This window comes from Gavia stellata, chromosome 2 (genome assembly GCF_030936135.1).
Source record: "Gavia stellata isolate bGavSte3 chromosome 2, bGavSte3.hap2, whole genome shotgun sequence".
NCBI lineage: Eukaryota > Metazoa > Chordata > Aves > Gaviiformes > Gaviidae > Gavia > Gavia stellata.
The window spans coordinates 57404646-57427697 of record NC_082595.1 but is presented as its reverse complement, the minus strand read 5'-3'; the positions used below and the strand labels follow the sequence as shown (position 1 = coordinate 57427697).

The window sequence follows — 23052 nt, the reverse complement described above, 5'->3', positions numbered from 1 at the left end:
AAGAGTTTATTAGCTTTGGCTCAGCACAGGCCTGCCAGATCCCATCTGGTCCTCCAGGAAAATACTCAAGTCTCTTTGCATGGTGCTCTGGGCTCCAGAGGAGTCTCTTTGCTCAGGTGCTTCCCCTCACTACCCCTCATAATGCACAGCTGGCTGTGCACAGCAGGAGTGCGCCCACAGTGCCATCACTAGGTTCATGCCTTTCCCTTGCAGCCATCCTGTACACAGAGGCATGGACGGGGGCTAAGATGGGGTGGAACGGTCTCATTTTCTCGCTCACTGGGCTTCTACTGTTCAGGAGCAGCCTCTGCATTTAAAAGGGATATGTCCCAAGAAAGGTAATCATTTTAGAATTTGAATAGGTAAACAGTATGTGCTTTTTAACCTGTTTCAGACATGCCAACAGAACACAGTTGTACGTGATCACTTCAAGAAATGCTTTCTCTTTGCCTCCCACAGAAGTCCCTACATTAAATGTGCTGCTTTTTAAAAACATAGCTAACGACATATTCCAGGAGTCTACACTTTTTGATGTTTCATGACACATTCGCATCATTTTTTTACCTTGCTGACCTAATGGTGATTCTGCACAATAGAAGGCCATTACAAAAACAAACTGTCTACACGAAAAAGAGCTTTTCAAAGCTAATTGAACCCACTCCCATAAATGGCCAAATAAAAGCAACAAGATAGTAGAAACAGACTCAATAAGTCATGTGTGCCCAATTCAAAGTGCCAGAGAGCAGACCCCCTCCCCATCGCTGAAGGAAGGTAATTACACAAGTTGCAATAAGGAAACATAACCCAAAAATAAGACCTTATAGACCTCGTTAGTCCAAGTCATTATTTAAAAATTCATTTATTAGTTTCATTATTTGAAACTGGCCTTCCAAGCCAAGTCCTGAAGAATCACCAATCGCTATGTGCCCTGTTCTATGTTCCCCACCTCCTTTTCAACAGCTCTCTGTAAATACACGATCTTTCATGCAGCAAACAGCCTACACTAAAAGAACCAAGCGTAAGAGAGGGAGAAGATACAGATGAGTCCCCACGCTGCTCAGCTAGCAGACCTGCTTTACCCTGCTACTCTAATCTCAAACCTGCCAACACCTACTGTCCATCTGCCCAAAATACAGACTGGGGCAAGAAAAGCAAGCAAAAATTTCTAATAGATATTTGTGCTGCTCAATTGTATATTACCATCTGACTATGATCATTCCTTATTGGGTCAGGAAAACCTACCTTTCATAGGATTTAACAGAAGAGAAAGAAAAGTAGTGTCATCCTACCTGGCTGTAATGTCCAGTGACAAACATGACAAAATACATCCAAGTTCCCAAACAAATCTCAGAAGGAGACTTGTTTATACAAACAGTTGACTGCATCCTTGAATTTGGCCAGTTAAATATACCAACATAGTGCTCTGTTCCCAGCCTACACATTTAAAACAGATCAGTTAACAACTAAGTATATAAAGTACAGCAAGTAGATTATTTATTAAAAGAGAACAGTTGTTGAAATTTCACTCCACAAAAACATGTATCTTTTTCTATATATTACAGAATGCTGTCAGCTACTGCTGGCAGGAAGGCACCTAGTTAATTCTGGATCATTACGACTCCTAATTTCAATGGTATGCACAGATCCCACATGATCTACATATATAAAATAGTAACACCACCGTCTTTATATTTGGTTCCTAAAATACCTCTAACATGCTTGAATGTAAAAAGTATTGTTTTAAGTAACATCTATGATATTGTTATTTCACCTAGACGCTGAATGGAAAGCAACAGCAGAAGACTTCACTGGGTTTCACAGCAGATACTTCCTTACCTAAGCATACTGATTTTTCTATTCCACACCATGACTGTGACATAGATTGTGACCAGAAGTGAATCACCCGTGACAGCCAGTGTAAGTAAGTTTACACAGCTGAAGGATTCTGAAGGGGACATCTCACTATAGTACTATCAAAACTGACAACTACGCAAAGCTCATTGTAGTCATCACGGATGTGACCAGGTTGTACAATAATATTTCATGCCATGATGGCACTGAAGCCTGCCTGAAGCTCTTTCAAGGAAAGCGAGTCAGCATTTCAGCCCAAACATACTGTCAAAGTTACTCAGTTCACCCTCACCATCAACAACTTCACCCAAAACCCTACTAATTATGCTAGAAGATCATACAATAGTATTTTGAAAGAAGTCAACCCACCTTCAACCCAGTTCCCCCACATCTACTCATAAAGTCCCCTGACACTGAATTTCTCCTAGTTGCAACTTCCCCCTCCCCTCCATTCTCAACCAATCCTTCAAGGTTTCGCAGCCTCTCTTTTGCACTCTCTCCCTGTCCCATAGAGCTAAGTAACCACAAATCTCTTCAAAAGGAAAAGTCTACAAACAAACCCACAAATGGTCTCTCAGTGAACCGTTTGCTATATTGTAGGAATAGACTTAACCTCAGTTGGAAAATGTTTATGTTTACTCATCATAGCTGCAGCATCATTACTGCCGAAAGATTAAAGAAAAACTCACTTCAGTGCGTGTTTCGTGCACAACAATTCTTTGCCAATAAATACTCTATTTTTTTCAACTGCTGGAAAGACGACACAAATAGTGAGGAAAAGGAAATGGAGGCAGGGGAACTTAAAATGCAAAAAAAAAAAACCTTTCCAAAAAGTAGACACAAGAGCAGAATGTCATACTTTAACAGATTTATACCGTTTTTAAAAATAAGCTGACAGTCAGCTGATAGAATGGTGCAACAGCAGCCTCCTTCAATCAAAGGTGAAGCAAAAGATAAGCTGGATTCAATATGATATCCTGACACAATGAAAAGAACCAGGTACGTAAGTGTTCCTTGCAGAGAAAGGCAAAAAGAAAACTTACATGGACAAATAAATACTCTTGAAAATAATGTTTAAAAACTGGCATCCCAACCCTGACACCTAGACAAATATTTGCTAGGTGCACTTCATCTCTATGATCTTTCTGCAAAACAAATTGAGACTTCTATTAATACAAAAGTCCAAAACAAGTTCCAGGTCTACAATGCAACCTCTTCTCTTCCAAGATGAGCAGTACACTGGTAAAACAGGGTTTCTAATGCTTTCAGGGAAGATGGGTCCTGAAACTGTCATCTGGCCTTTTCACCAACACTCTGGAGGTGGTGGAAGCTCACGGCTCAACCAGCTGGCCATGAACTGAGGTACCAGAAGGTCCTAGTCCCTCCTCTCACATGAATGCAGCTGAGAGTAGGTGGACGATACAGCTTAATCTAAGTACAGAAAGGAGCAGGGCAAAGTGGGATGAAATGACATCCCCAACTACTGAATTTTTATATTTCAGTTTCTCAAAAGCACTTTACAATGTCAAACAGCTAAAGTATGATTCATCCTGAGGACTCATATCCTTTATTAGTGGGCTTTCTTGACAGGGCCTGCCAGCTATTTAAGTAAGTTCTCCTAGTTTTTCAGTTGGAAACTGATTAGAGCAATCTTAAGTATGAAGAAAGATAAAAATGTACAGATATAGAGGGAAGCAGGGAAAGAAAAACAGGAATGCTGGAGTCTAAGCAGAAGAATATTGAGACAGAGACCTTTTTATGGGCATTTTTACTTGTACAGCCTGGTAACATACTGCCTGACATACAATGGCCCATGCCTGTCCTCCATACTATTCATGTGCAAAAGAATTCACTTACTAGAGAGGGAAAAACATCATAAAATAGTAGAGGAGAAAAAGGAAAGTAGAAGAGAGAAACCCAAAGAAGAAAATCCTCAAAATACAATCCTCAAAGTAAACATATGCCTGATTAACAGTATCAGTTAGAAGAACCTGACTAGGGTCATAATTTAAGAAATATAAACTTGTGCTCCAATTTCTTCAGAGAGCTAAATTTTAAGTAGATTGTGTCACCAAACCTGCGGCTTCTTTTGCCTCTCGAATTCCTTAACAAAAGTTAAACCGTCCATCCATCCTCCCAAAGTGGCTAAATGTACAATCTCTCATCATAGATAATTATAGCTATAAAACCTTTGTCTTCTATACAAAACAGTATTTCAGTGTGAACTTTCACAAGTTACAAGTTTTTATGACTTTACAAATGCATGTGGCACTGTACAACAACAAGTTACAAGGTTTCTCGTGCAGGGAAGTGTGCAATCTAGAAGAAAGAATGGGAGCTAAGAAGAATAAATATGTCAATTTGACAGATGAGCTTTAGGGAATCTTGCCATGGCAGTTAAAGACATAATCAGGTAGCTCGCCCTCTATCAATCCCCCACACCAGAATCCATAGAAAGTGCCCAGCTCTGTCTTTCCATCAAAGAGTCCAGCTGGCTAGCTTATGACACTGGCTAAAATGGGTTTGAGCTGAGAATGCTGTTAAACATCAGAGCTAATCGGATCTAGTGGTCAGCTGCTACGCAAAGGCTGGTCATCTTTCCCAGCCACATACTCGCTTTTGCTCCCCCAGCGTAAGCCTTGCAACTCCAGACCCCACAGAAAGTGGTTCAGAACAAACTGTCCCTGCTTACAGAAAAGGTTACCTGCTAATTTGATTTCCTAAGCTGGCTCAGCAAGGGGTCAGACTAGAAGCAGTGCCAAGGAGGGAGTTGGAACACACAGGCACACTTCTGATGCCTAGCAGCAACTAGCTAGTAACTAGGCTTATTCCTGCTGCCAAATTGCACATTAAGGCAGATACTAAACTGGAGCGAGATAGGCATAAACCTCTGTTGGCTTCACTGTGCAGGATGAAATCTGTTCAACTAGCAGAAAGCTGTTTTCAACACAGCATTCTGCTAGCTAAAAAGGTAGCAAAATCCTTAGACTAACACAGTATGTAATAATGGACTCAGCCTCCCTGATTTCTATTCTACAACGTATGTAAAACACAAACTCAAATTTGTAACGCACTTCATAATTTTTATACAGACAGTATTTAGCTGTAGTTATTTAATATCAACCCAATGATGAAATTCCTACCCTTGTCAGGATAGAAAAAGGTTTGCTTTCATTTCATCACTGACAGGAGCAAGACCAGGAATTCAGTCCAACTGTTGATGGCACTCCTGTGAGTTTTCCGCTTCCAGATAGAGCATTTGCATAAAACAGAACTTCAAAATACAAACTGCAGATGTTTCTTATTTCACGTTTGGCACACAGACTACATATATTACCTCATGCCTGCTATGCTGGCTTGCTTCTTTGTCTTTGGACTCAATGCACTATTCACCCCATAGAAACAAAAAATTATATTCTTAGTTTCCATTCACTTCCATATGGTACCTACAGAGGAGAAGGCTATCTTTTAAACTTGGAAAGTTTATCACTTACAATATGACGAGGGGAACGTCTAGGAAAATAAACACATTAAGTTATGCTTAAAGTTAATATAAACTTCAAACAGCAAGCCCTCAGGACATGCAGTCAGTTCCTATAGTCTGTTAAAAAGCTGTGCACTTGTAGGTGACCAGCTGAATCCTTCTCCTATCAAAAAAAGCTAATGATCAGAGATTATCATCTATGTTTCAGCCCTTCTTGCAGCTTAGCTTTATTGGTGTTCAAAACCATGATAACGTAAGTTTTTCACCAAATTGTTTGTCATTCCAACATTTTTCTTACGGAATTACCTTTGTCATCCCTCCTTCTGTTTAAAGAGTTAATTCAATCTCCTCTATGCATGGGGAAAAGTGAAGTAATCACAGCTGCTAGAATGAGTCAAAAAATACTAAATGGTTTTAAGCAGTTCCCACATTTACCGAAGTGGATCAAATAAAGGAGTCTAGCAGTCTTTTTTTTTTTTTTTTTTTTTTTCAAAAAAAGCATAATTTCTCTCCCCTTGTAATCAGATATCAGATCTAAAGATATCCTCGACACTAAAATAAATGGTGAAGTGACCAAAAAAAAAAAATTCAATGAAACATTTTGCTCAAGTATAACAAGGCTATAATTTTTTCCATCATTTTTCAAAGAAATCTAGTGTGCAGTATACACACAACAGGATCTACTTTAATACGGACATTCCAGAGAGACCGACCCTCCAGACTATAGTTTTAGTGCATGCTAACAGAAGCATGCAGATCATGTAAGGGAGTTCCCACGTGTTACATTTGGGTTAAAAGGATGACATTCTGGCTTCACTTAAGTCATTAGGAGATTTTCCCTACAACCTTCCAATGCTCATGTCACAAGGCACAACCTTTCCCCAAGCTTAGCTTCTCAGCTTTCACTCGCACCTATTCAATATAAGCAAGGACAATACTCTGGAATTTAAAAAGAAAGAGCAGTAATTAAAAAAAAAAAAAAAACATTCACACTATACATCATCAGCCCTACCTAGGATACTTCGGGTCAAAACCAGTACTTGTTGTGTTTCCATCTTCAAAACTACAATCACTTTTGATGTAAAACTTTACATTACAATAACTCTACTGACCACAGAAAAGCCCTTGTTCAATCAGTTTGGTATTTCAGATGATGAAGTGAACAGAAAGAGGTTAAGATCACAACTGTTAGCTTGTCTTCCATAAAGTCTCTAACAAAATTGATAGTTTTAAGTAATGGTATTTTCAATCCCTTTTAGTGCTTCTAGCTGGGTCATTACACTCCCACTTTGTTTTCTTATTACCCACAGAACCATCAGGTCTTTGATCAGTGCTAGTCACTGAACTTTTATAAAAAGCATTAATTCTCAACTATAAGAACATCTCCAAAAATTCAAAATTGCCAAAAGGTATAAATAGCTTTGCTGTAGAGTAGATATTCAGGAGAGAAGATACCATCTTTTAAAGAAACACAGACTTGAAAAAAAAAAAATCTTATTTATTCTGAAACATTTGAAAAAGTTGCAGCTTTCCACACCATCTGGAAACTATGCTACAAAAGAAGTAAAGCAAACATTAAAAACATAAGGATACCTTATAAGGAATCTCAGATCTGACTCCAGGACGATTCGAGAATGTTTCTTGCCTGAACACTACACCACCAATCTCTTAACATATGAGGAAGTCCAAAGTTTTAAAAGCATCATTTGCTTTTCTACTTGCATTTGCTAAGTCTACTTCAGGTATTTTAATCAATAAAGTAGCAGCATGACTTTTCCTTGACACTACTTGCACTGCCCTTCCTCAGCAAGACTGAGATAGTCTCCTACTACTTCTCCAGTCATTATCCATTGTTCTGGACCCGTTTCAATCTGTATGAGAGTCCACTAATTGGTGGAAGCTACACTGTCCAGTGGAATTAATGTCACTTTTTCCTGATCCTCTCTCAATCTTCCTTGGCCTTCATGGCAAGCCTGAGGATTAACTATATACTTCCCAATGTCATCAGCAGTGGCAAAGCAAGATTGTGGTAGGAGATTTTTCCACTGTCCATCAGCTGACTGAAGAGCTAGCCCATTTGACCCCAGGTATTCCGCACCCACCTGACACCAGCATAGATGCCTCCTGCAGTGATGTCTCACACCGGGGTCAGGCAACCGTAAATCCCCCCCTTCAGTATTTATTTAACTTTAGTATTCTCCTGGTCCAGCTCCCCGAATTAGCTTGCCATAAGGTTGAACAAGTGCTAGAGTGGGCGCATGGGAAGCAGTAAGGATACACGAGCGGAGGTACTCAGAAGGGTGGGAGCAACTACCCACTACATTATCATAGCTGTAAAATGAAATCATGCCCTGCAATCCACCCACATACACCCTTTCACGCAAAAGGAGTTTACCTGTCACATCTTCCCACGTTTCAGGAACTATCATACCTTGAAAGAAAAAAAAAAAAAAATTTCTCAACACTTGTCCTTCTCTTATTTGTGTTAATGCCTCCTTTTACAGAGGGCCATTCAATTCTCAAAAAACAACAAAGATCCCCAGGGAATAAGGACAGAAAGATGCAATACCACTTATGGCATGGCTGGCTGCAGAGAAATAGATCACTTGAGCATAGCTGTGCAATTGCCCGTGCAACCAAGCCAGATGCTGCGGAGAACACTGCCCAGGGAAAGGTAGTGTCCTCAGGGGCAATTCCATGGGGGGTCAGCAGTTTCAGGGCACATGAGGGATGATGGGTCAGGACTAACACAAACCTAAGCACACTTGTGAGCATATTTACATGAGTTATTCCCTGTTGCATGTTCTCTTCCTCTTCTCTAGCCATCCACCTCTGGGCCTCTGCAGCCAATCTGCAGTCTCTCATGGGCCACTTTCAGAACCTCCTCAACTTGCCCTAGACACAGCAAGAAACTCTCATGTGGGAGCCCAAAACAGAAATTAGACCCTTATTATACTTCAGTACACCTTCCCACGCCTTCCCCCAATATTGGCAGGAATAAACTTCAGGGCTATACTATATATATAGTATTATTCCAGGTCTACCAAAAGAAATACTCAAAACATAACGGCTTCCTTCTTCAGAAGTTGTACTGGGTGCAGGTGCCCAGGTGCTGGTGGGGGGCTGCACGGAAGCCTCTATGAGGAGAGGCCGGGGCTGCCCCGTGCCCAACACACCCACCGCAGGGCACAGCTGAGCCCCTCAGCCAAGATGGCAGCACCTCGGGGAAAGAGTGTGTAAGGAAGGGAAAACAGTGCCTGTGAGCAATGAGTGAGGAGGGAAAAAAGTGTGAGGAACAGCCCAGCAAGCCCAGAGGTGAGAGCAGGAAGGGAGGAGGAAGAGGAGCAGCAGCTCTGGGCACCTGAGCAGCGATTCCCTGTCAGCCCCTAGAGAGACCAGGCTGGAGCAGGGGAACAGCATGAAGAGGAAGGAGTGTGGAGAGGAGCTGCCATGGACTGACCCCATGGTCAAGTCTCTTTTGCCTGTGATGGTAACTAGTAAGCAATCTCCTGTCTTCATCTCAACTCACAAGCTTTTCCATTCTATTTTCTCTCCTGTCTCGCTGAGGAGGGGGAGTGAGTGAGCAGCTGGGTGGGCATCTGGCAGCCAGCCCAGGTTAACCCACCACAGAAGTCAGCAAGGAAGCCACTTTTTGAATCACATAGAAATACACTGAACATGTTTCAAAGCTAATCACAACCACAATGAGACTGTTTTATTGTCAGTGTACAATTTCAAGACACATTTGGGCATCTGAGAGACTACTCACAACTACAACCAAATGAGCACTTTTTCAGCCAAAAAACAACCAGCATGGGAATTGTCAATTAGTTCAACTCTCCAATTATTAAACCACAGGCAAGTTATATTATAAAAACAAGCATCCAAAGAGTACCGAAGGCAGAGCAATGGATATTGAACAAGTGTAGTACTATCCCTCTTTTCCTTAACTAACCTGTCTACAACAAACAGGCTTTGCTTCCAACAATGGCAGATGATCACCTCTGGCTACAACCTCAAGTTGTGCAAGAACTGTTTGATTTAGGAGGCTTTCAACTATTTTTACCACCATGCATTGTTACTGTATTTGGCAACTTCTCCATGTTTTGGGACACATGGGTTATTTAACAGGTATTAAATGCCTGGCTAAAATCTTAGCCTAAATAATTTGCAACTGTAACAAGCAATATTTGGTGGACATAAATCCTGGGCATTCTTTGGCAAAACTACAGGTGCTCTTATCCTAACTAGCACTTCCTTCACCACCATCCCTTAGTGCAGACGTGATGGCTCAGGCTGCTTTTTACTATGTACTTATTCTGTACAACTGTTTAAAATTAATGCATTCTTCTCAAAATCATTAAATTAATTACTACTTCCTTTAATTAAAGTTTTAAAAGCACAGAATTACTGAAACCACAAGCCTATATTCTGTCAGTAAATGTTTAACATACAGTTAACATACAAGAGATTAGAACAATTGCTAACTCTTAAGACCAACAATATAATACACCCTTATATATATCACTCTTTTCTTGCTAAGCAGCTAAGATACTCATGTTTGTACACATTAAAAGAGTGGATACTATGTCCATAAAAGTTAATTGCCTGGAGGGAGGAAAAAAGAAAAGGCATTGTTTTTGAAGGGAAGTAAGTAACTCCTGTTCACCACCACTCAAACACAGAATGTCATTTCATGTCATTGCAATGTGTGAAAGATAGCAAAGGCCATTCTAGCAGCCAATCTTGCAGCTGGAACATTACATTTTTAAGCTCAGGTAATCAATCTTTACAATGCACCATATACATACATATATATACACACACATACACTTATAACTTGGTAACACTAACTCACTATTTACTGCCTTGCCTAGCCTGCAAAGATAAACCTACCTCTCAAGATGTCCCAAGAGCTGTCACATCCCCCGCTGCAGACCTCCAATAGCAGACCAATAAAACTTGTTACAGAAACGAAACCACTGGATTTCTGTCCCCCATCCACCCCAAAGGATGAAAGAGAGTGTCGTCAGCCCCATGCCCCCAACCCTGGCTGTGTTGTGAAGCTGCCTGTGAACTCCATGGATACCCCAAGGAGGCAGAGCCCCACAGACCTTACAACGTGTTGTGACCTTATTGCTGATGACACTTAGATTATGACAACATTAAATAATCTTTCAGACCCATGTGTGTCACACTCGCTGCCAACAAGGGTTAAGTATGAGAACGCAAGTGACTTCTGGGATTTGCCTTGCAAACAGATCACATTGCCAGGGCTCTAGGAGCAGAGGGATGCAGGCTACTATTTTTAGGGAGTGTCAGTCACATCCTTTTGAGCACCTTACTTCTAGTTTTCACCACTTCTTGCTTTTGTCATCTAAACAGCTATTACCAGCCAAATTTCGGTAGTGGCCAACTGTTGGTAATATTGGACAGTGGAAAGAAGCTTGACTAGAGGTGGTTCAGTTTACTGAAAGTAATAAATACTTGTTACTTCATTTTCAAGTATGTTTGTTTCACTTTCCACTGGCATCTGTTGGACACACACAACCTAACTAAATGACTGCATGCCCCAGAGGAACAACACATCTAGATGAACACTTTCATAGTCTTAAAAGAATTATAAACCAACTGTGCATTTCAAAGGATGGTCTAGATGAACAAGCAAAGGGCTTGAAATGCTGTATGCCCTTCACCACAGTCATTTACATTTCTGCAGCATAGTGGGCAACTGCTGTCTTTATAGAGGTATAAACTACGCTGCAAGGTTTTCATAAACAGTCAAATGTGTACAAGACTGAAAGACTGTAAGTCAATCATATACATTCCAAAAATATCAATTTAATTTTTCAGGACAGGTACTGAGACTGTAAGAAGCTGAATTTATTTTGCATGGACAGCAAACTTTGTCATTAAACCCACTAGTTAAACAAGAAGCACCTATCTAAAAAAAAAAAAATATATCTCAGTGGCATGCAAACAAGACAGCACATTTTTTTCAGAGAAGGCACTGCTATTGAACTGAAAAGCAAGAACAATTTGGAAGTGACAAGAGGGAATAAAACTGAAGGCCACAAATCAAATACTCGCCAACAAGTGTCCTTGCCTGTTAAATTTTAAAGAAAATCAGAATTGATTTGCATCTATTACTGAAAATCTGATAATTCCCCTGTGTAAATAGTTACAGAATTCTTCAGTAGGCACCTAGCTTTGTAAGGGAATTGTAAGATTTTCAACAAAAATAGGACTTCTAAATACCCATATCCATAGATAACTAAAATACAACTAGCAAAATAGAATGCTTTTCAGTAATAAACACAGCTTAACATGAATTAACAAGTCATTAACTGTTATGTTCCTACATCAATATTTAAAAGACAATCAGAATCCATAGCAAGTAGTTGCAATTAAAGAATTAAACATATTTTGGCAAAAGAAAAATTCATTCAGGTTGAAAAATAAATGCTGAAACTTCTGCTTCCTAGTAAGACACTACTGTTCTGCGACAAAATACTTTTCCCATGGACAGCTTCCCTCACAAAAAAAAAAAAAAAAAAAATCAAATCTAACCTGGCAATAATATAATAGCACAGGATCTTAATAGCCATCATCCCTTCATTAAAATACCTGCATGGAGCTAATCAACTTCCTCTTCTTTAGAGGGATTACGAACCTCACGAAACAGCTTCTCAACCCTTTCAAAGTAAGACTGATGAAGGAAGGGACTACTATGATGGAAATTATGATGTACAGATCGTATCTCAACATTAAACCTTTATTTACTTGCTTTCTAATTAACCACCACCTTCTGTTAGTCTATCTTACCCCAAGTGAGAGATTTTTCTACAAGTTTTGCTACCTTACACTTCTACTACTTACAGATAGACATACATTTTGAACTTCATATTAACACTGAGTTTATATGGAAACAAGGAAAGGGGATGGGGGAGGAAAGAAAAGCAATACACAAAATTCGTTCTCAAACTTAAAGACAATTCTGACAAGCAAGCGAAAGTAAAACATTTGTCCAATAACTGACTGATCAGAATTGCTGCAAATTCAATACAGTACTAAAACACTTTCTTTGGCCCCAAACAAATGGGAAGACACTGCTACACATAGCACAATCCAAAGTTTTCTGAAACAAATGAAAAATGAACACCAACAGTCTTTGTAACAGTCTGAAGTTAGTGCAGTGGGCACTTGTGATATAACCTTCTAATATTCCTGCCCCCAACACAAAGAATCAAGAATTGAAACACCCTAAATTCCTGCAGTTCCCATCACATAAACTGAAATCTCTGCACCTAGTGTTCAGAATACCCAGTATCTTTGCAAGCTGTAGCACAAAGATAATGTAACTCCATTCTTTTGTGGGAAACATGAAAAAAAAAAAACCATCACAAAAAACACAGAACACTTCAAGGCAAACGTGTTATACATAGAAATTAATAATAGTACAGAAAAAAAGGAACAATGTCTTCTTTCACACTGTAGGGACTGAACATTAGACTACTTGTAGAGATTCAGGCAGCTGCTGAGAACGTCTTAGCAGCTCTTCTATTTGCAAGAAAAACGCTGTCAGTCAAAAGCAAAACAATCCTGACATTTAAATATGTCAACTAACTGTATACACACTGTGCAGTCATATTTTGCAATCCCAAAATGAAAACATGAATCCAAATTTCTGAAGGAAATAAAATTACTGCAACGGTTAAAAAAATTATTCCAACACTTGTAACGGCAGAGCCAAACCACAGACTTTCACAGTGATCAGTTACTTCAGTAAGCCAAAACATCACAAAATATTTGCATGAACTCTGCCAGAGTAAAGCAGGTGATACAGTTGGTAATATTTTCAAATTCTAAAAAGAGCATGGAAAAGAGTCGGTACCTAGTCTTACCTGCCCAAAAGTAATGCTTGTACGGCTCTGCAACCCATTCACCTATTTTCCTCGGCCAGTTTTGACAGCCTTTACAGTGGGAAGTTAGCCCATCGCTTACAGACAGGATGTCTCCCCAGTAACAACCGAACTCCAAGCGTAAAATTTCAACGTATCCCTGCCAACCTGCAGGAACTAGGTTCTAATTAATCCAGAGACAGAAAAGTGGAGCAAAAAAAAAAAAAAATAGGACTCGACCGATTTGTTGCAGTCTAAATTTAAAACGAAAAGCATAAATGGAAGCACACTTCCAGCCTCTGCCTAAGGGTATACTAACAGAACGGGGGGGGGGGGGAAGCGCAAAACAAGGAAACGGATTATGTAGGTTAAGCTCAGCTTTTATCATCCGCTGCAAGGTCCAGCTAAGTAAACACCGAGCCCCCCGGACGGACGGCCCGCCGGTGGGGGCCGAGGCGGCGGCGAGCCAGCCCCCGCGCCCTCTCCGGGAGGCCCCGCCGCCACGTCCCCCCTCACGGAGCCGAGGGGGGGCCGTAACGCTTCCCGCCCGCCATAGGGAGGAAGCTGTTTCCCCAGACGTTTCTGTGCGGACGCGGGAGTCAGTCGGGCCGAAGGAGGGGAAGCGGCGCGGCCCGCCCGCCCCGGCGCCGCTGCCCCACCGCGGCAAAGCCCTCGCGCTCCCCCCCCCAACCCCATCCCTTCCCGCCGCACTGGGACGCGCAGGCGGCAGCGGGGCCGCGGAGCTCCTTACCCGCCTTGTAGCCGCGCAAGCCGAGCTGGGGGTGCAGCCCGCCCCACATGATGCCGCGCCGGGCCGAGGGGGGCCACCGCTCTCCGGCAGCGGCGGCGCGGAGCTGTACGCTCTCCGGCGGCCCCGGCGGGCGGCCGCGGCCCGGATGGCCGGCGGAGGCGGCCGCTCCCGCTGCCGAGGGAGGTTAGCGGGGGGCTGCCGCCGCGGCGGGGGCTGCTGCCTGCCCCAGGGGCGCCGCAGCCATGGTGCCAGGCCGCGGCCGCGGAGAGCGGTGAGACCTCGCCGCCCCCTCGTAAGAGACAAAACTTGCTTTATTGCGCTGCCGCCGCCGCCTGCCTCTCCGGCGCTGGGAGCGGGGCGGAGACAGGGGCGGGAGCCCCGCAGATGCTGCTGCTGCTGCTCGAGGACGAGCCGCTTACATAACCCGGCCCACGGGGAGGGGGCGCGGGGCGAGCGGCCTCGGGGGGCCGGGGCGGCAGGCGAGGCAGCGCCGGCCCCGGGGTCGAGTTCGCCCTGCGCTGCCCGGCCCAGAGCAGGCCGCGGCCCGGCCGCCCCCGCAGCGCCCGGCGAGGCCGTCCCCGCGCCCCGCTCGGGCCCCGCCGGGGCCGCAGAGGTGGTTTGGGCGCTCCCCTTGGCCTCGGCTGCGGGTACTTACTCGTCCGCCTGCCCCCGAGGCTGCCCGCGCGTGGACGAGCCCCCGGCGGGCCCCGCGCCCCGCGCTTCCTGCCCGCTTAACCTGGGATCAAGGAAGGGGCCAGTTAGCAACGGCGAGTAACTGTCATCAGGGAAAACACTTCATTTGGTATAAAGATAATTGCTAAAGAACAGTGAAATGCCTTACTCCAGAATTACACCACTCGAAGTACCCAAGGCCGGTACATGCAGACTGGTAGAGTTTATAATAAACCCACAATTTTCCTGAACTTTCTCGTTTTACTAAGAAAAAGAAGTGGAAGGAAAGAAGAATTGTAACGTTCATTTGAACGATCAGTTCCACCAAAAGATCCTCGGTATCATCCTAAAGTTTAAGCCACAGGACTGGAAACAAAATGCTCCAGTCAGCAGTATTTCAAACCCAGTAAAAGGCTTCCCCCCCCAGCTGCTTTGAATCTTCTCCAAATACTTCAAGACATAATTCTGCAATAGCAGCCTTCGTGTTACTGTTGTTTGCCACTGCAGCCCAGTGGTCCCCATTGTAAACTACCTTCTGAACAAGTGTACCCTGACTGGATCAGCAGTCCACGTTGTCAGACAAAAACATAAAGAGAAGGAGAAAATACTTGGACAGCTTCTAACTTCAGTGTAACCATCGCAAACTTAGAAAACCCACCGCCATCAAGACAAGAAAAGCAAGGCCTTAGCATTGCAAAGTATGATGAATGTGACAGCTTAGGGAGGTGAGGTGAAACAGGAGCAGTTCTGTATTCATGTGGAAACATTCACAATCAATAAATAAAATCTGTGTTCAAACACTTCCTGCTGACCCGATGCATTTTTAATTAGCAGCTGATGATCACAGAATAGCTTTTATCTCTTTGGAAAGTTATATATTTCAGCACAAGCCATATTTTATTTATGCCTAGCTAGGTATTCATAATGTACTCAGTAAAAGAGAGGCCCCAGAAGTACTGGCATGAGCATGTAGAAATGTTGCATATTGTTATTTCGTCCTCTTTATTATCCATATAAAGCCTTTATGTACTCACTGAAGACCTGACACAACATGCATTCCTCACCAGCTTGTTTTAACGATGGAGCGTAAGTGTCACTAGGTGTTTTGCAGGTAGAGTTTTAGAAACACAGGCTTTAAAAAGTTAGTAAATGCTGAATAATAAACCCAAATACTAAAACTCCAGGAGCTCCTGTCAAAACCTTCAGACTGTTGCTAGAGGTCCTCTGAATGATAAAAGGTCGGAAGAATTTTCAAGAAGCCACAAATACTGGCTTACAGTAGGAGAGCAATGCAGGAAACTAAATTATTGTTGATAACACCTCAATGAAATTGTCCGGCCTTTCAACCCTGAAGCCAACTTCAATATTGAAGAACGTTTGCAAGAGAGAGTATGGTAGGTAAACATGTATATAAGAAGGAAGAATAAAAGCTAAAGTATCTTGCAAAACACTCAAGACCAAGAAACATGTAAACAGCTCCGTTCAAGACCTCTTTAAAGGACTTGTCTGCATGTAACATTTGTTGCATACTATTTTGTTGGATGAGCATGTGTACTTAGCATATTTACAGGAGGACACAGTGAGCTCTGAGGAAGCTGAATATCAAGAAGGGGAAGGCATCTAGCGGCAGGCGAGGACAAAAATTACCTCATCGCTGCTGAGCTCTGGAGTTTCTGATGCTGTCCTGTAATGCAGCTGCAAGAATCCAGAGGCATACCACGACCCCAGAAAGCTGCATGCCTGGAAAAGGTGTGGTAACAGTTCTTCCATCTCCTGATAGATGTCACTGCAGTGGTTTTATGTACCTTGATATTGCCATTCATGGAAGCCTGGCAGTTTCCTATATATCTCCTGTCTACTCATGAACAATACTGCAGAGGAAAAAAACAGATAAAAAGGCCAAGATGAGGGCGGCAGAACACAAGCAGGTAGTCTGTCTGAATCACCTCTGGTAACACTGCTTGCGGGGGAGGTTGACACAGCAATGCCATGTCTTCCAAGATGTCCCCGCTGGGCATGTGTCCTTTGACAGTGCTACGGCTCAGAGCAGAAAGAAAAAAAACATGCTTAAATTTAAGCAGTCAGATGACAGAATTTGAGACACATTAATCCTTTTGATTTGATTTTAAGTTATTTTTATAGCAACTGAATGTAATCAGTAAAGCTTTTTCACTACGAATAACCTCAGTGTATTTCTCTGGAAACTGGGCCAAACTGAAGCCAGTGAGTGTACTCGATAAATAAATTTAGCTCGTTAATGCTTTATTCACTATCCAGCAATGTTTTACATCTGCAGTCTACTTACGTACACAGTTCTAGACCGGGAGCAGTTATTTAGTTTAGATTTTCAAAAACCTCTTGAAAAAGCATGCTAACTGGCTTGGACCTCCTGCAGAGATGAGTTTGTGCTATTTAATGCTGCTGAAGCAAACCCCTGCTTTCACTTGGATCTCAACTTGGCAATGCAGTGGGCCCCGAGGACATCCCAAGCCCCTCTTCTTAACAAGTCTCTGATGTCCCACCTACCAGGCCCAACCGTGCAGAGCTGGTGGGTAGCACTGGCTCCGGTCCATTCTACGTGCATTTGTCCTCTGCACGTAATGGAGCCTTACCTATACTAAGATGACTTGCATTAGCTTATCACCTTTTGCATCTCTTGGGTTGATGAGAATTAGGAGCGTGGCAATCTGTGTTCCAGTACTGCCCCACTCAAGAAGTGTATAAAGGTCTTGATATTCATAGAAAATGGCAGTGCCGTATGAGGGAAAGCTCACATAACCTTACACGTGAATCAACAGTAAGTGGAAACAGCCTGCATCCTCAGATAATTATTGTGAAATGTGATGCTCCAGCCAATGAATGGACTGAAGTTCTTATTGTCTGAAAAGCCTTCTCCCCACCTCTTTCTTCTGACACAAACTCCACCCTCTTGGCAGAATCAACAAAGAAAAATAACAATAGAAAGTAACAGCTTAAGCATTGGTACTAGGCAGATGCTGTCTTATTAAGGTCAATTACAGCACTTCTTACCCAAGGGTTTGTGATCTATTTCCAGGTTGAGAAATCGCATCTCCTTTTTTTTTTCTGAGTGAAACCACAATGCTCTAAATGGAATTAAGCTGAAGCTTAACCTCTGAAAGCAGCATTTTTCTTTGATTAAAGCCAGAAATGTGTTCAATATTTATTCTACACACTTGCTTTCACATTTAATAGAATTAAAAGATTATTAAAAAAACCTGAACGCTAAATAGCTAAACATTGTTCCAAGAGAATGCACACTATTTCCCCTATCTAATTAAGACATCAAGCATGTGTGCATTCTATCAAAATGCACCAGCGGCGTTTCTGCAAGCACATCTATATTGTAAATTACTTTGAAATTAAAATCACAAATTTTCAGTTACTGAATTGCTTTGCTAAGTATGGAAATCCTTTTTCTCCACCCACAACTTTTTCAGTTGAACACTGTGTCCTAGCAAAGTCTAAGCAGCCTTTAAGAAGCCTTAGAGCAATTCCTCCTGCTTTGCAAAAAATAACTGTGTATGTTACACAGCAAGATGTTAAACTGTGTTGGGTGCACTATAATTAAGAACAGATTAGTCTACCTACTAAACTGCAGCCCTGCTGGTAGGGACAGGTTGGCCTATAAAAGACTGAAATGTTCCACTGGAAATACATTGCGTGCACTGCACAGGATTAACAATAAACTGTGTCACCTAATATCTGCAAAGCAGGCATCATGAAATAACACAGTGTGTACAATGTTTTTATTTTTGCCTTTTCTACATGCAAATGAGAGTGCGTGTCTTTCACAAAGGAACACAAATCGCTACCAATTTGAATCTGCTTTGCCCTGCACTTTCAGTAACGGCTTACACTACAAGAGAGAACGAAACCAAGCAGCTTGTTGTTACCATAGCTATGGTTTATTACAAGCCTCCTGAAATTTCAGATTCTTCTTAATGTTCCAGGTTTCAGAATCAGATTTTCGCCTGAGAAATTATTTACTTCATTGCTATTAAGACCCTTGGGAGTCAGGGATTTTGCATGGTTCATTACTGGTGGGTGGGTCAAACACTTTTCTTTTTGTGTCAGATGATTTTAAAATAAGTCTAAGAGATTTAAATCAACTCTGTGTCATCAACTCTGATACCACAGGAAGAAGAACATAGGCAGGGGGTGGGATCCAGTGACATCTAACCAGTAACTTGTGAAGATAACCAGGAATTTCCCAGGTGTGTTTTTCTCAAGGGGAAAATTTTGAGTTCTGCTATTCTACCTTCACTTTTCTCCATCCCCTCCTCTTGCAAAGGCAGTGGGAAAGAAGGGAAAATACAAATTACTTGAGAGGGGATGGAGAGAATATGTAAAAACCTACAGGCTGCAGGCAGGCTGCTGCCTTCTCCCATGCATCCAGGGTTGGCTCCTAACACATTTAAGAGTCAGACTGCCTGTACTAGAGCAGTGAGCCTCTTCCCCTAACACTGGTGGGACTCATTAGCATATCTAACTTCCTTTCAGGACATAACACTTTGACAAAAAATATTTTTAAAAAATTGTTTCTCTTACTCACGTCGCATGACTTTTTTACAGTCTCTCCAGTTCTCGTTGAGCCCGCTCGAGTCACCTTTGCTTTCTATGAACATGCTATCTGATTTTAGAAGCATCCATCCTTTTTGTCCAGTAGGTCTAAGACAAAAAGAGTTAGCAAGCTGTAAATCCTCTTGAGAGAGAGGACTGAGGCCTCTTGGTGATATTCTACATCTATTATGATGCTGAAACATCTGATGAAGTTTGTATTTGAGACCTGTTGCAGTCTAGAGGCTTCTTTGTAGTAATTAATAAAAAATGATAATTTGGTGCTTGATAGTATTCTTTGGTATTCTTCAGAGAGAAAGACCAGCAAAATGAAGAAAATGAAGGCATGTGGTAACTGTGCTACCTGTCGTCAGACCAGGCAGGCACAGTTCAGTTTCCAAATGGCTATACCAAAACAGTTTCAATTTGAGATTATCGAAATACTGAACTTTTTGTATTTACTTTTCTGTGCTGAAACTTATGCTAAAGCCTAAGAAGCCTCAGCAGTGCTGCAGTTCAGGTTTTCGATCCGACTGCCACAGGAGATGCTTGAGTTTTTACAGTTGACCTTTTACTTCAAGGCAGTCTTGTTTGAATCTGTGTTACACAGAGACAGATGAGTGCAGAAGGATAAAGCGTTGGATGATATTGCTATACAAGAATTCACAGATTTTTTAAGCTGCTTTATGTAGGTTAAACTCCACTTCAAATGTGAGGTAACTGCCATATTAGAAGGACAAAACAGCATTTAGCCTGGCCTGTTTAAAACCCATCTGCTTTAAAGGTTAATCAAAAAGCACGTCCCTTATATTCAGTCACTGAAACAAAGGATCAGACTGTGCAGTGAGGTTCCCTGCTTCATCACCACCTTGGTGCAGAAAGGAATAAATCCTGTTTTCCTTTTACAACAAACATCCCTGCTGAATCCTATAACTTTTGATAAATACACAATTTAAAACTGCAAGTGATCCAAACACACTAGAGCCCCACCAGCCAGCGATGCAACATTGTATGAATACTTGGAAATGGAAATTTCTTCCAAATGGCCATCATTATCTGCTTGTAGCCTGAAATACATAGTTTGTTTACTCCAAGTCAGAGATACAACCTAAGAATATTACCAGTCAAAAAATTATCTGGTCACTTGTGTTTGAGCCAAACACAGTATTGTTGCAAAGGGATGAAATTTCAGTAAAGTCAATGGAGTTATGTCAGTGCTCAGTTTAGTTAGCTCGGTGCTGTCATATGCCCATATGTAAAAGTCGGATGGAAAAATTTATTTCATGCTTTAACTATAAATACAATTAACTTCATTAACTTCCTGCCCCATTTTTTCCTCCATTGACTTTTATTCTACAAAAATCACTGACATTGACTCTACAATAATTCACTACTATATACTATAATAATGTGTCAGTATTAAAATACTTTGTTTTCTCTCAGTAGTGAGAGGCTCATGCCTGAAATGACGGGGTATTCTATGCTGGTAGAATACAATCCAGTTTAAAAGGAAATTTTTAGATCCACCCAGCACACCCCCTGCAGATGTCTCAGAAGCAGCCCACTCCCTGTACAGTGCACAAGGGCCAGCAGCCATCGGTCATGGCACTGCTGGGAACTTCCCGGTGTGCAGGACAGGCAGCCTTAGAAAACACTCTCTGGTTTTATTATGCCTGAGACTGCAAAGCACAATTTGCTTGTATCTTGTGCTTCATATCCTTCAGTCTTTTTAATGATGTTCTCACATTAAACTGATAAACATACATATTAGCACACACTTTTTTAGAGAAACCCAGTTCACCAAAAAAAGTGGAAAATGCCTGAAATGCAAAAAGGGGACTCTACTAGTTTGTACTGACCACAGTGCCCATCAGATTTGTTTCACGGGACCTCAGGGTTAGTATATGACATACTTATGAATCCACCACAGTATCCTTAGACTGTTTTGCTTTTGACTTAAAATTAACACAGACGAGAGTGTTTATTAAAAGTAACTTTGCGACTCTGGCTTGGCTGTAAGATCGTTCTCTAGTATTCTACTTTTAACCCATTGCATAAGTGACCAAATTGATATGGGAGGCTTTTTAGTAAACATGCAACCTGATCTTTGGTCACAGAGAAGACAACAAGAAATTGAGCTTCTAAGTGAGCATGTAACTTTAAATGTACATAAATAGAAGAAGCATAAAAGTTTAAATATTGCTTCTTAAATTGTTGGGGACTGTCCCACTAATTTATGAATTCCATGGTTTAAGAATTGCACATCATGTATTCCACCAGTGTACCATTCTAATACCTCAAATAAGAATATCTGGTTAAATCAATTAAAATTAAATTGAAGAATCGTAATTTCAATTTTCTGGTTAACGCAGGGCAGTACAGTACAAATATGCTTTGTATTTTGACCATTTAGTTCTCAGTGTTACTATCTTCTGAGCCAAGCATCAGCAGCTCAATCCAGAACATGGGAACATCCCTCTAGCTTCTGAAGGAAGACTGATTGCCATCTATTCACAAGGTAAGTAGCTTGAACCACCCAAATGAAATGCATTAATGGGAAGCGATAAATAGCCTATCTAAAAGTTCAGAACCGGCTGCATCCTTACAAAACAACTTTATGTATATGCTCCCAGTATGAAAAATTACAAAGAGCAAAAAATACACTGAAACAGAACATGACAAGCAGTGCAGGAAGCTAAAATGGATAGCAACAAATAGGCATGAATAAAGTGCAAGAGGCAGTCATACACAAGATTCTCATCTGCAAACTACACCAGCAAACACTCCATGAAGTCAATTCATTCATGGAAGTCCTTGCTGGAAGACACCACTGAGCTTACATTACGTGAGCCTTTCATGATGTTGGCCCTGCTGGAACACATCCCCAGCAGTCACCATGACAAGATCCTTACTTAGCACAGCCACTACAGTTAAAAGATAGAACAGAAAAATGAGAAAGAAATTAAAAGGAAACAGACCGCTATAGTAAAGTATCTTTAAATGCATGCAAATATGACTTCTCTTTCACTTCTGTGTTTGAAGATAATTGCTACAAGGATAACCTAACACAATTTGGATTAAAAACACAAGAAAAACATGTATTTTGCATTGTCTTAAGGGTAGAACTCAAGAACTGATTTTAAAAATGATAAATTAAATCACATATTCCAAAACCACATTTGCTGCATTTATATGTTACTGCTTTCAGATGTTACTTACATGCAAGAACACATAAGTTTAAAGCATAAATATGTGACCTCTGAAAGTTGACTCTAATAAACCTCTAAAGTAATCTGAAAGAACTAAATCCCTAGAAGTATGTAACAAACTCTAAAAGCAGAACATAATCAAACAATAGTATCTACTCAGTGCTATGTATCCTTGAGCTTATATATTTCAGTTTAAGTAAACAGTCTCCCTCACACAGAGGTAAGAAAACTGAGCTGTGTAAAACAAAAACTACCAGCCATTTTACTTGAGTCTATAGTTAGCATTTGCTGCATCATGCTTTAATTGCTGAAACTGCATCTACAGAATCATTAAAAAATCAGTAGAAAAAATGTCATCATGTCATCACGAGGCACATTGAGTGTTCAGAGCAAAGCTTCACCTTGCAAGATTTTGACATCAGTTCTGAAGCACAAAAAAGTTCTAAAATTCAGATGAATCATCAACATTTTGTTTCCCTCAGATAAGCCTCTTGAAGCTCACCATCACAAACAAAACATGACCTATTGCAAATTCAAATTGGAATGAACACAGATGAAAAGAAAATGTTGGCAGTTTAGTTCCTCCTTCAAAGCAGGTAAGTTGTT

The 23052-nt window shown here is 41.5% G+C and overlaps 1 protein-coding gene across 1 annotated transcript in view; it reads right to left on the bottom strand.

The window, feature by feature from the left end:
- CEP85L (centrosomal protein 85 like) overlaps positions 1 to 14036 on the bottom strand; it is a 122427-nt gene extending 108391 nt beyond the window's left edge. The window contains exon 1 of the mRNA XM_059831526.1: positions 13988 to 14036. Coding sequence (XP_059687509.1) covers positions 13988 to 14036 — 49 coding nt within the window. The remainder of the gene's footprint in view (positions 1 to 13987) is intronic.
- Positions 14037 to 23052: the final 9016 nt, after the last annotated feature.